The 12,414-nt window shown below is 48.8% G+C and overlaps 1 protein-coding gene and 1 non-coding gene across 2 annotated transcripts in view; one reads left to right on the top strand and one right to left on the bottom strand.

Moving 5' to 3' along the window:
* BSN (bassoon presynaptic cytomatrix protein) overlaps positions 1–9,780 on the bottom strand; it is a 95,218-nt gene extending 85,438 nt beyond the window's left edge. The window contains exon 1 of the mRNA XM_049642224.1: positions 9,551–9,780. Coding sequence (XP_049498181.1) covers positions 9,551–9,780 — 230 coding nt within the window. The remainder of the gene's footprint in view (positions 1–9,550) is intronic.
* On the top strand, positions 1,688–1,760 carry TRNAN-AUU (transfer RNA asparagine (anticodon AUU)). The gene has a single exon. It is a non-coding gene; the product is annotated as a tRNA-Asn (tRNA).
* Positions 9,781–12,414: the final 2,634 nt, after the last annotated feature.

The following is a 12,414-nucleotide window of genomic DNA, read 5'->3' as shown; positions in this document are numbered from 1 at the left end:
AAGGGTCCCAGAATCACATCCCAGCACAGGAGCTAGAGAAGTCAAGTATAGAGAAGAACCTCAGAGTTGAGAAGGTGAGAGCATAGTGAGCTCCTCCTAAACCTGCGAGCAGATAAGCTGGCTGTGCCAGAGGGCAGGGCCAGGCCAAGAGACAGGAGGTGTAAGGAAGCCCATTTCAGACAAACCAAAAGAACTTTCCAACAATGGAGTCATCTGCCTAGAAGGGGCCAGAGGCCACTGATCACTGGGTGTTCACACCAAGGCAGAGCTCCTGCCTTCAGAGAACATGGAAGCAGACATGTTGGCATCCACGAGGGGTTGGATTAGATGCTCAAAATAAAAGGAGGGCAGAGCAAACACAACACCCGCTGAAGCTAAACCATGCTCCTGAAGGAAGTGGCCTCATATGTCAGACCTTGATGTTGGTGGAGACCTGGCCTGAGCCCACAGAACCTATAGAGCTGCAGGAGAAACCGCAGAGAGCACCACGTCCATCACCTCCAAATGGAGGACTCTATACAACTGCCCACTGGAGGGGGCAAACCAGGTGCCAGTGCACCTGAGGGATATGGATGGAACAACACTCAGGAGGCAAGCAGCCATGCATGGCTGGAAACATGGAGCCTGCATCAGGCTCCGCAGGCCCAGGTAGGAGCCTGGCTGACTTGCCGGCCAACCCAATAGAAGGAAGCCAGTAGCTTTTCAAGAATCCCTTCCTGTGCAAGGCACCAGCCAGTCCCTCTTCTGGCTCCAGGCTTGATTGTAAGGTCATCTTGTCCACCCTGAAAGATCTTTGGAGCATGGAGGAAGAGCCAACCTCTTCATTTAAATCTCTTCTAATTAACCTAAAGGCTGCACGATGTACCTATTTTCTCTCCACAGTGGGGCTGAGGAACAGCAGGAAGCATCACCCTTCCTTCTTACTCATCTAACAAAAATAAGCTGTCAGAGATGGAGGGGACCTTGGAGAACATCTAGTTAAATCTCTCCTTTTACAGATGAGAAATAGTGAGGACCTACTATATGTACGGCCAGATTGGGGCAATGTCAAGATTGATTAAAACCTGAGTTTCTGACCCCTACCCAGGAGGCTTCCAGTATTCTTCATTCCCCACCCCACCCTATGCTGTCCTTTGTTCAAATGTCCTACTTCCTGATCCTCTTCTCATCCTCAAAGCCCTCCCCATCCTCTTGCTAAATTTTCCATCTTCTCGGAGCAGGAGGCAAGGAAGTGATGCAGTTCTCCAGCTGTGCTTGGTGTATGGCATTTCAGTTTGCTAAAGTCAGCTAGCTGGCTGTTCTTCTAAATCTCTCATATTAGGCCTCTGGAGTTCCCAACAGAATAAGTTAATGTTGTGAATGTGTTTTGTAAGCTGTAAAATACCATACAAATATATGCTCTACTATTTTAGAATATGAAATAATCCAACCCCTTCTAATCATGCGCTCATTTATCTTACCTCTGTGAGACAAAGAAAAAGCAGGAGCAAACTCTAATTTAAGGAAGTTCAGGGTAAAAATCGAAACAAGTGCCTCTTTCTCTCCCACCAGATTGGAAGCTCCTTGAGGGTACAGCCCATTTCATGCTCCTTCCTTTGTTCCTCACATTTCACCCAGGGCTAAGCATCTAGTAGGTATTCAGCGAACAGTTTCCTAAATACATGGATAAAATTTCACTGTAAGGGGGGCCTGGCTGGCTCAGTTGGTAGAACATGCGACTATTAATCTCAGGGTCGTGAGTTCAAGCCCCATGTTGGGTATGAAGTCTCCTTTAAAATATTTTTTTCACTTTATTTTTGTTAAATTTTTAAATGTTTATTTATTTATTTTTGAGAGAGAGAGACAGAGCATGAGTGGGGGGGGGGGGGACAGAGAGAGAGGGAGACACAGAATCCAAAGCAGGCTCCAGGTTCTGAGCTGTCAGCACAGAGCCCGACATGGGGCTTGAACTCACAAACCGCGAGATTGTGACATAAGCCAAAGTTGGACACTTAACTGACTGAGCCACCCAGGCACCCCACATTTTTCACTTTAAAATCCTCCTATTACTGGGGTGCCTGGGTGGCTCAGTTGGTTAAGCGTCCAACTCTTGATTTCCACTCAGGTCATGATCTCCCGGTCATGAGATCGAGCCCTGCGTCCACCTTCTCACTGAGTGTGGAGCCTGCTTAAGAGTGTCTCTCTCCCTCTCCCTCTGTCTCTTCCCTGCTTGCACTTGCTCCCTCTCTCTCTGAACACAAACAAACAAACAAACAAACAAACAAATAAATAAATAAATAAAATCCTCCTATTGCTAAGTAGAACTTAATTGTAGAAACTCTCACAACTACCCCCATGTACAAAAAAGGCAGACAACCCATATTACCTACCTGATACATTACAAATGTGTCAAATTTACAGGTGTGACTATCAGGGAATTTCCTTACCCCCTTTTCTTCCAAAGCACCCAAATGCCTTACTGATTCTTCCAGAATCCTGGGAAAGGATACCTCCCTCCCTGAGCCAATGGCACTGGAGAGCAACTCTGGGTCCAGGGGCAGTCCACTGGACTGGGTCCTGGAAATCACCTCTGGGTGATCCTTGTCTGAGATGCTGCTGAGGCTTTTGATCTCCTCAATGGTTGGGGCCAAGACCCAGAAGCTAACCTTTCTACTTCCCCTCAGGGAAAATTCACCTTGGGCCCTAACAGCAGCCCCACACATTTCAGGGGCAGCCAGCCTGCCCAAACAGTTCTGGATTTGATCCCAGGGTGACCTAGAGTTCTCTAGAGGCTCCTAATATGCCTCCATGTGACCTTCTTGCTAGAAAGAAGTGGGGGTACCAGGTAAGGGGTCTCTTCTAAAGCAAAGCTCTCTTAAGAAGCCTAGATGCCCATAAGAGCAAAGAACAGATGGGGAGATCAGAGCAGGGCTGTGACCAGCCTGGAGCTCAAAGTACAGCACAGATGAATCAGGGTGCACGCTTACCAGTTCCATCCCACAGGCACAGATGACCAGAACCTAATGTATATGACTTATGAGCTGAGGGCATGCCACGGGGCAAGAGACACCCACCAGAGGCCCCATCTGCAGGAAGGGAACCACAGAGAGTGGGACACCAGAATTCCATCTACCCTACCACAGGTACAACCCCAGAGGCCATGGTTCCAAGTCATTCCCCAGCTATGACCAGCTTCCACCACTACGCTGGTGACTGGAAGAGAGGGTCCTCAAGGCTGGAAAGGAGCCTAAGCAAGCAATGAAATATCAATGCCAGTGTGACATACCCCTGGCACCAACCGAGAGGCCCAGGCAGGAGTCCCCATATGGCTAGATTGTCCCAGCTCACCAGGAGGGCCTCAAGTCCTAAAGTGACACTTGGCCCTTGCTGTAGGCATGCAGGTCTCAGCTACCTTTTCACCATTGTAAAAAGTGAGTCCCCAGGCAGGAAGGATGAGTAAGACCTGGACAGACGGGGCCTACAGGAACTGAATGGCCAGGCAGGTGGAGTGAGGAACAGGTGTGTGCAAAACACTGAGCAGAATGTCCATGGTGAAGCAGACATCCAGTAAGAGTAGTTATAACCGTTGTGACAGTTTTGCCAACCTACCTCCCCAGTCAGCCCCAGCCTGCTGCACATGGGCTACAGCTTCCAGGAACAGATTTCCCCTCAAATAGCCCACACATGGAAGGGCCTGTCTCTCCCCACTTCCATCACTAATGGGAAGAAAGGGCACTATTGAGACGTGCAGGACCTCTGAGAAGAGAGAGGGTTTATTGAAGCCCCAAACCCTATATCCTAGCAGCCTACTACTTAAATATACAGTGAGGGCTCCCCATAGCTGGGTGTAAAGGCATGACCCACAGGCTCTGAAAGCTTTGCCTTCTTAAACTCAGAACCAAACTTACTAAGAGAAAGGAGAACTTTAGAAAAAAAGAACAGAAAAGTGACCCATTGCAACATTCTTTGGCTCCCAAACTAGTCCAAGGTCTGGCTCTAGACCCTTCATGTCTAAAGACCTCAACAAACTCTTTTTTAAAAAGCTAGGGGCACCTGGGTGGCTCAGTAAGTTAAGTGTCCAACTTCAACTCAGGTCATGATCTCATGGTTTGTGGGTTCAAGCCCCACGTTGGGCTCTGTGCTGACAGCTCAGAGCCTGGAGCCTGCTTCAGATTCTGTCTCCATCTCTCTCTGCCCCTCCCCTGCTCACGCTCTGTCTCTGTCTCTCAAAAGCAAATAAAAAACGTTAAAAAATTTTTTTTGAAAGCTAGAATTTCGAGATGCCTGGGAGGCTCAGTCAGTTGAACATCTGACTCTTGATTTCAGCTCAGGTCATGATCCCAGGATTGAGGGACTGAGCTGTGCATCAGGCTCAGAGCTGAGCATGGAGCCTGCTTAAGATACTCTCTTCCTCTCCCTATGCCCCTCTCCCTGACTTGTGCTGTCTCTCTCTCTCTCTCTCCCTCTCTCTCTTTCTCAAATAAAATAAAATTAAGTAAAAATAAAATAAAAAAGCTAGAATTTCGTGGCCAAAAGAATGAAATTAGAATCTGAATGGCTTCTAGATACAATCCCAGCTTACAGTAAAAATATGGGACAGAGGGATATCTCAAATGACACCACAGAGACACAATCAGCATAACCCAGAATGTGAGAAACAAAGGACAAATGACAGTTCTCCAATCATAAACTGCAAGGGGGAAAAAAGAAAATGGCATCTACAGATTTAAAGAAACTCAAGAAATGTATCAAACAAATGCAATGTGTAGACCCTATTTAGATCACAATTCAAACAAACCAACTGGAAAAATAAATTCATAAGATAATCAGAAAACCTGAACCCTGACTGGATATTTGCTGAGATGAAGAAGGGACTGTTATTGGGCATCTGACTGGCTCAGTTGGTAAAGCATATATCTCTTGATCTGGGGGTCGTGAGTTAAAGCCCCACAAAGGGTGCAGAGATTACTTTAAAAAAAATAAAATTCAGGGGCGCCTGGGTGGCTTAGTCGGTTAAGTGCCTGACTCTTGACTTTGACTTCAGTCAAGAGCTCATGATTCGTGGGTTCAGGCCCCATGTCAGGCTTTGTGCTAACAGTGCAGAGCCTGCTGGGGATTCTCTCTCTCTCTCTCTCTCAAAATAAGTAAACTTAAAAAAAATTTTTTAAATATTAAAATTAAAAAAAAAAGAAGAAATTGTTACCCTGTTTGGATGCAATCATGGTGTTGTGGTAATGTTCACACAAAGCCCTTATTTCTTAGAAATAGACACTGAAACATAGAAGATGAAATATTAAGATGTCTGGAAATGGCCTCCATGGGGGATGGCAGGTGAAGAAGATACAAACTTGACTAGCCATGAGTTGGTGATAACTGTGGCTGGGCAACGGGAACATGAGAGTTCATTAGCTTATTCTCTCAACTTTTATGTAGATTTGAAATTTTCCATAATAAAAAGTTAAAAAGAAAACAGATGGCCTTTCTTCCCCAACTTTTTTTTTTTTTTTTTAGCAGCAATTTATTGGTCTTACTAATGCTGGGAAAAGCTATATTTTCAAAGCTGCTCCTTTCTCCCTGACAAAAGATGAAAAATGGTTGCCCCTTTGGGTGAAATTTTGACATCATCACCATTCAGATGTTAGGTCACTTTAGTATAATCCCCATGGCATGCCTCCATGAGAATCCAGCCCTGGGGCCAAACGTGATCTCTAAATGACAAAGGGCCATTATTTCTAAACCTGGGAATTATATCCTTTCATTTCATCCTTACAAATTAGTCCCAGATTTTACTAGAGACTCACTGTTAGCTGATATAGTATAACAAGTCTGGTTAATCCCAGACCAGATATACTGTACCTGACAAACTTTTTATTTTTATTTTCTTATTGAGATAGAATTATGACAAACCCATTTTGAGAAAGGAATTCAGGATGTGGTTCTCAGAGCAGCCTCATTCACCTTCCAGCCCACGGGCAAGTTCTGTGTGCCAGCTGCCTTTGATTAAAGATGTCTCTACAATATTTGAGCTGGAAGTGAGTGAGAGGCAACCTGGGCATTGATCATGGATTTTGACGGGTAATGAGAGAAAAGCACCTCACCTGGTTTGCCCCAGCTCTCCTCCACACTCCTGCCCTTGGCCCCATTCTCACTGTTCCAGCCTATGTAGACCACACTCTTCATGCTGTCTCCTTCTCTCCATCTCTCATAACCCCACCATTTTTCCAGCATGCCTTAGATTTCTCCTTTGAGACTTGGCTCTGCCTCTCGGCTCTTCTCACTTGACAACCCTTCTATAAACACTGTCTATTTGGCATTTCTCAGACACTGAGCTGCTCGGACACCGAGCCTTCTCAGTCTGAGCTGCTCAGACTGAGACTCCATGATTTGGCTCTTCGAGAGCTGTCTGACCAACCAGACTGTGAGGTGCTAGAGGACAGGGGAGCATCGTATACCCTTCCAGACCCTCCACAAAGCCCAGAACAGTGCTTGCTCTTGATACTAGTAAATACACCTTGGCTGTATTGAGTGAAGATCAATTTGCAAATGTCAGAACATGTAAAGTCCACAGGGCTGGTATAGATTACACAGGTTGCCACTGGTTTATGTGGCTCCTTTGTGCAATTTTTTTTAAAGATGCTTTCTGGGGGCGCCTGGGTGGCTCAGTCGGTTAAGCGGCCAACTTCGGCTCAGGTCACCATCTCGCGGTCCATGAGTTTGAGTCCCGCGTCAGGCTCTGTGCTGACAGCTCAGAGCCTGGAGCCTTTTTCAGATTCTGTGTCTCCCTCTCTCTGACCCTCCCCCATTCATGCTCTGTCTCTCTCTGTCTCAAAAATAAATAAATGTTAAAAAAAAATTTTTTTTAATAAAAAAATAAAAGATGCTTTCTGGGGTATTGATAAAGTTTCATCTTGAACTGGTGGTGTGTCATGGGTATATATATATATATATATATATATTAAATCCCATCAATCTGAGCACTTCACTGTACAACAGGCATAAAAATAAGTGAATGAATGAATGAGTGATAAGGGTCTTTTTCTCTAGGAGGATGAAGCCCACACCAGGGCATACAGCTCAGAGAGTAGAGTTTGAGATAGAATTCAGCCTTCCCTGATTTGGCACTTCTTGAGAAAGGCACAAGCTATATAACTGTACATGTGACCCTGAGACCAGAAACAGAGAGCCCCTGGCCTTGAGGAACTATCCGATGCCCAAAATGCCATATCATCGAAATGGGCTAAGAGGCAGCACTGTGGGTGTGGTGGTGCTGCTACTTAACAGCATTCAAATCAGGCTCTTCCATCATAATTGGTGGAACTGTGCCCTCACAGCGCCCAAGTCAGCTCAGTATGAGGATGAAAAGACTAATTCTGGGGTAGTAAGGGGTGATAATGCAACAGGAAAGAGCCAGGAATCAACTTCCCCAGAACCTCAGTTCCATTCCCCTGTGGGGTTAGCAAAATGATTTCCCCCTTATGTGACCCTCCACCTACCTCTATGAAGCTTCCCACCCCTCAAATTCACAAGCTTGCTTGAAACTATGCCGCTGCTCTTTCCTGAATGCCCAAAAGCCTATGCCACGGGGCTTTTTCTTCATCAATGGGCCAATCTATTCAGCAGCATCTCTGAACAGAACATGCTAAATTTGGCATCAGGTACCTGAGACGCTCTAGTGAGAAGTAGAAGCCATTCTAATGCTGAAGGAGAGACATACCATGGAGGTGCCACTCATCTCAGATTCTGTAACAAGCTGAATATCAGCTGGAGCAGTATATCCTGTCTCCTAAGGGGCTTTGGTCACCTGAGCTTTGGTGACAAGTAGCCAGCTTGCCCTGAGCTTGACAGCCATAGGACCTTAGCACCACAGGCCCATGTGTGAACCTTGCCCACAGCCAGGAGCAATATTATGTGACTGCTAAATGGAGCAGGAGCCCATGGTTCCCCAGAATGCACAGATGGGATAGAAATGAAAGGAATTGGAGGAGTAGACACCAGCCTCCTTCCCGTCCTTCTGAGCTGCCCAGATCTTTCCAAAATCTCATATGCTTGGCTCTGCAACATCAGATAAACTATAAACAGAGCATCCTGTTTGGTTACCAGAAGAGAAACGTCAAATTCCCCATACAGAGAACTACCAATAACAAGGTGTTTTTCCATTCATCTGGAGACGCCTTCCCTTGGACAGAGAGCTCTATAGCCTGGGTGAGGCTCCCTCAAGCTGAAACTCAAACAGCAGCTCAACACGCAGCAAAATGGACAGTATTTGCAGTGCTAAGAACCATATGCTAACCAACTGCATTACTGTAATAGCTAATGTAAAATGGGCAAATTTCCCCTTTAAAGGGGGTGCTCACAGGCTGGCCTGTCTGTGTCAGGTTTCAGGCTATTAAGACCCTTTCATTACGATTAGTTGTCTAAGAAATGACTTCTGAGGAAATAAACACATGAGAGGCACAGTTGGGCAGCCAAAGAATCAAAAATTATGCTCCCTCACAGTTTATGTGTTCCCACACAGAAAAGCCAAGGCAAAATTATCAGCAGACTCTCATGGAGCCAGAAGCACGGCACCCCCCACCCCCTACCCCAGGTTTTTCTACTCCCTAGTCCCATTTGGTGGAAAGATAATGCCTTCCATTTTACCCTGTTGTCTCTTTGTATCTTTCCTGAGTTTTCAGTCTACTAATCAATCTATCATATATTGGCATTCCCTTCCACTGCATTCACTATCACTTGAGTGTTTTTGTAGGACTTCAGTTGGCATACATTTTAAACAAGCTGGTTTCACAGTATTTGATCAGATATGTTCTGTTGAAAGCATTCTATGTGGGTTTCCGTTTTTCCCTGGTTTTGAGGTGGTAATGGAAATCATAAGGCAACAGGAACGTATTTGGTGATAGATGATTCAATAGCATTTTTGCCTCACCCCCAGAGTGTTTCACTAAACCTTGGTGAAAGCACATGACCCTGTTTGTATTTTGAGCCTAAATAAGTACTTTTTGGTGTCTGGTGGCATTTTTCCTTCCTCCAAAGGTGATTATGGTGACTAAATGCCTGAGAAAAGCGCATGACCAAGTTCATGGTTCAACTATTTCCTTATCTCTCTGTTTCTCGCAGTGACACTTATCTTCCCTGACAGCCAGCCACTCCCATTGTGCTCTTTCCTTGGCCCAACACAATGGACACATGCAGACACCAGCAGACAAGGAGGACGTTTTCCATCCCACTGCTCGCCAGTGCAGAGGGACTAGGCTGAGGTTACATAAGCCCCTCCTGAGCCCAGCGTTGGGGGGAAGCAAATTTGGGGTTCGTGACGGAGTCATGGTCTGCAGGCCCCGACTGACCCTGCGCTCACTCACCATCCTGCCTTACCAAGGCAGGGCGGATTGAAAAGGAGGGCCACTTCCCGCGACCACCAGACTCACGACAATCTGACTGGGTTCAAAGTGTGGCCGGACGTCCGAACCTCGCTGTCCAGACTACATCGAGGGGTCGCGGGCTCCGGCCCCGAACTCAAGCTGCAGCTACCCCCCCCCCCCCCCCCACCACTCCGGGCGCCACGACGCGCGCTTACCTTCCGGGACCTGGGCCAGGGCCCGGGCCGGGGCCTGGGCCAGGACTTGGGCCCGGTGGTCCTGCGGTCGTCCTCGCCGCGCCAGCAGCGGGGAGCTGTCCGCCGCCAGCAGGTGCTGAAGGCGGCTTCCCTGCGCCGGGGCCGGGGCCGGGGCCGGGGCCAGGGCCCGGGCCTCCGGGCGGCAGTGGCCCGTCGCCAGCGCCGCCCTCCAGGCTGGCCTCGTTGCCCATGGCGGGCGGGCGGGCGGGGTCGGGGTCGTGCTGGGCCCGGGCCGGCGGCTCCCGGGCGGCTGCTCACACGCTCGGCGCCGCCGCCGCCGCCATCTCCCAGCTCGGCTCGCGCCGCCGCTTGCCGCTGCGCATGCGCATGCGCGGCCCGCGCTCCCCTTCCCTGCACACGCCTCCCCCCAAACCCCCGCCTCCCGAGCGCGCGCGCGCGATCCAGCCAGGCTGCGAGGACGCGTGTCCACAAGCCGGCGGCGGGGTCGCCGGGAAACAGCCACCGCGCCAGCGCATGCGCCCTCCGAAACCGACACAGCCAGCGTGTGCTACCTGGAGCCTAGCGGGGGTTGGCGGTAGCGTCCCACACTGAACCAGGATGGAGGGGCACCTGCCACGAGAAGCGGCCCTGAGGGCGTCACGCCGTGCCCTGTCCTCGTGCCAGGGGCACTTCCTGTCCCGGGAAACTTGGAAGTAGAGGCTCTCCTTTGGGTAACCTCGGTTACCAGCCAGCCAGCCGGCTTCGTGGGGACAGGCCTCAGAGACGGGCCACAGAGTGTGGCCTCAGAGAATGTTTAGGAGTTAGACAAGTGAACGAGGATGTTCAGAGGTCATGGAAGGACGGAGACAGGATGGTCGGCGATGGGGCCGGATGGTGAGGGTCCCGAAGGCCAGCTGGGGGAGTGGAGACTTTATCCAGATGGCGATGGGAACTATTTGGAATTCAAGCTGAGGGCCTGGTCCCATGGGACAGGAGTCTCAGGAAGTATCTCTGGGAAAGGTGGAGGGTGTGTCAGGACTGGCCTAAAGCCAGATGGAAGGCCTCCTCGGTAGGCCCTAGGACAGTGACCTTGAGGATGGGAAAGAGGAATTGATATTTCTCAGAGGCCTTGAGCTGTGGCTCCCGAGACTGTCTAGATGAGAGGCTACAGTCTGCTTCTGCATTAACCTGAAAGCTCACCAAATTACTTTTCTGTTACCTCACTTTTACAGATTTCAGTATTTGCATGCTACTCAGGATGCTCTGCCTCATGGCTTCTCACACAAACCTTTGCTTTCCCAAGGGTGAATATTTCCTAGAAGATGCAGACTAAATTCCAAACTATTCCTGGCTCCATAAATCATGACTGTGTAGAAGAACCCATTTAATTCTCCTAATGGTGAGGAATATGTCACATGGGATATCAGCAGTTCTAACCTCACCTGGAGTAATCTGAGGATCCCAGTGAACACTGATAGCCAGGCAGATGGACAGACCTTGGCCAGACCTTCCCCATGCACTCTTAGTTGCTCTTCCCAGGCCTTAGGATGGAACTTCCATGAAGCCTGGACTCCCCAACTTCCTGACGCTGACTGCCTGGAATGATGAGGGCCTCTCTGCCTGTGTTATCATGGCCCTCACTGTGTTTCCTCCTGGGTTGATTCATCTTTATGAGTGTCTGATGACTACGTGTGCACATCTAGGCTCCCCAAGAATCCCCATCTCAGCTCTGCCACCTCCCAGGTAGGACTTAGACAACTAACTTAGGCTTGCCAACCTTCCATTTCCTAGCCTGCAAAGTCATGATAATATTAGCCTCTCACACAGGGATTGTGAGGGTGAAGTGGCTGATGTAGTTAAAACACAAAGTCAAGTGATTGGCATACACATAACCAACTTTATTATTAGTTGTCTCGGTGGTGGGTGGTCCGGGATTTGGGGGTTTTATGCCATACCTTCTCTCCTGGGGAAGAACACGAACACAAGCACTATGGGCAGGCCAGTGATCTCACCTTGGCTCAACCCAGGCTCTTCTGGCTTCACAGACACCAATCGGTGTGGTTTGGGCTACTTGGAAGTGGGGGAAAGAAGGATGTTTGTTTTCTATTTTTGTAGAAGCCAGAGGAGCTATGGCTTTCCAGATTTAAATCAACATGCCCCTGGTTCCAGTGGGAGTAATTAGCCCTACTCAGCCAGCAGGCCTAGGGAGTTGCTCTCTTCAGAGTGGATTCCTAGCTGTTAGCAGACCTCTAGGGTCTCTGCTGCCTTAGTGACAAAGGACACAGTACAGTGGACCCAGGAGGACCTGGAAGTGTGGGTTAGCGGTGCCCCTACCTTGCATTCAAACTCTCAGTTCCACTTCCTCTGAAAAGCATACCCAGAAACATGTCTGTTCTGTCCACATCCAGCCCTGGCATTCAGCCCAGGGACTCCTGCTGGCTGTGGTATGGTGCTGGCCTCTGGTTGTCTGGACCTCTGATTCAGTCTCCCATTTTAATTCACTGTTCAGGGGCTGTTTTCTTCCCCTTGACCTAGAGCAGGGGCTCCTCAACAGAAGGACTTTGTCTGACTTGTCCTATCCCCTGCGCTGGGCTTCAGTGGGGCCTCGGGGGCTAATGGTTGGGCTGGGTTCTCCATATAACTCTGAGCATTTCCCTCACCTGAACTTCTAAGGGGTTCACCAGCCACCAGGCTTAAAAGCACCCCAGAGGGATCTTTGGCTGTAGCCCTTGTAGCACCACATTTAGGTTATTGATGTAATAAGTAACAGGGAGGGTGCTAAGACTGGGTCCAGACTTTCTCCTGGTGGAGGGGTCATAGATGAGCTGTCTACACTCACCTAGGAAAATTCACTAGGCTTAACTTTATGACTAGTGAACAAACAA

This window comes from Panthera uncia, chromosome A2, assembly GCF_023721935.1.
Source record: "Panthera uncia isolate 11264 chromosome A2, Puncia_PCG_1.0, whole genome shotgun sequence".
Taxonomy (NCBI): Eukaryota; Metazoa; Chordata; class Mammalia; order Carnivora; family Felidae; genus Panthera; species Panthera uncia.
Note: the sequence above shows the minus strand (reverse complement) of the source record. Positions and strands in the feature narration are given on the sequence as shown.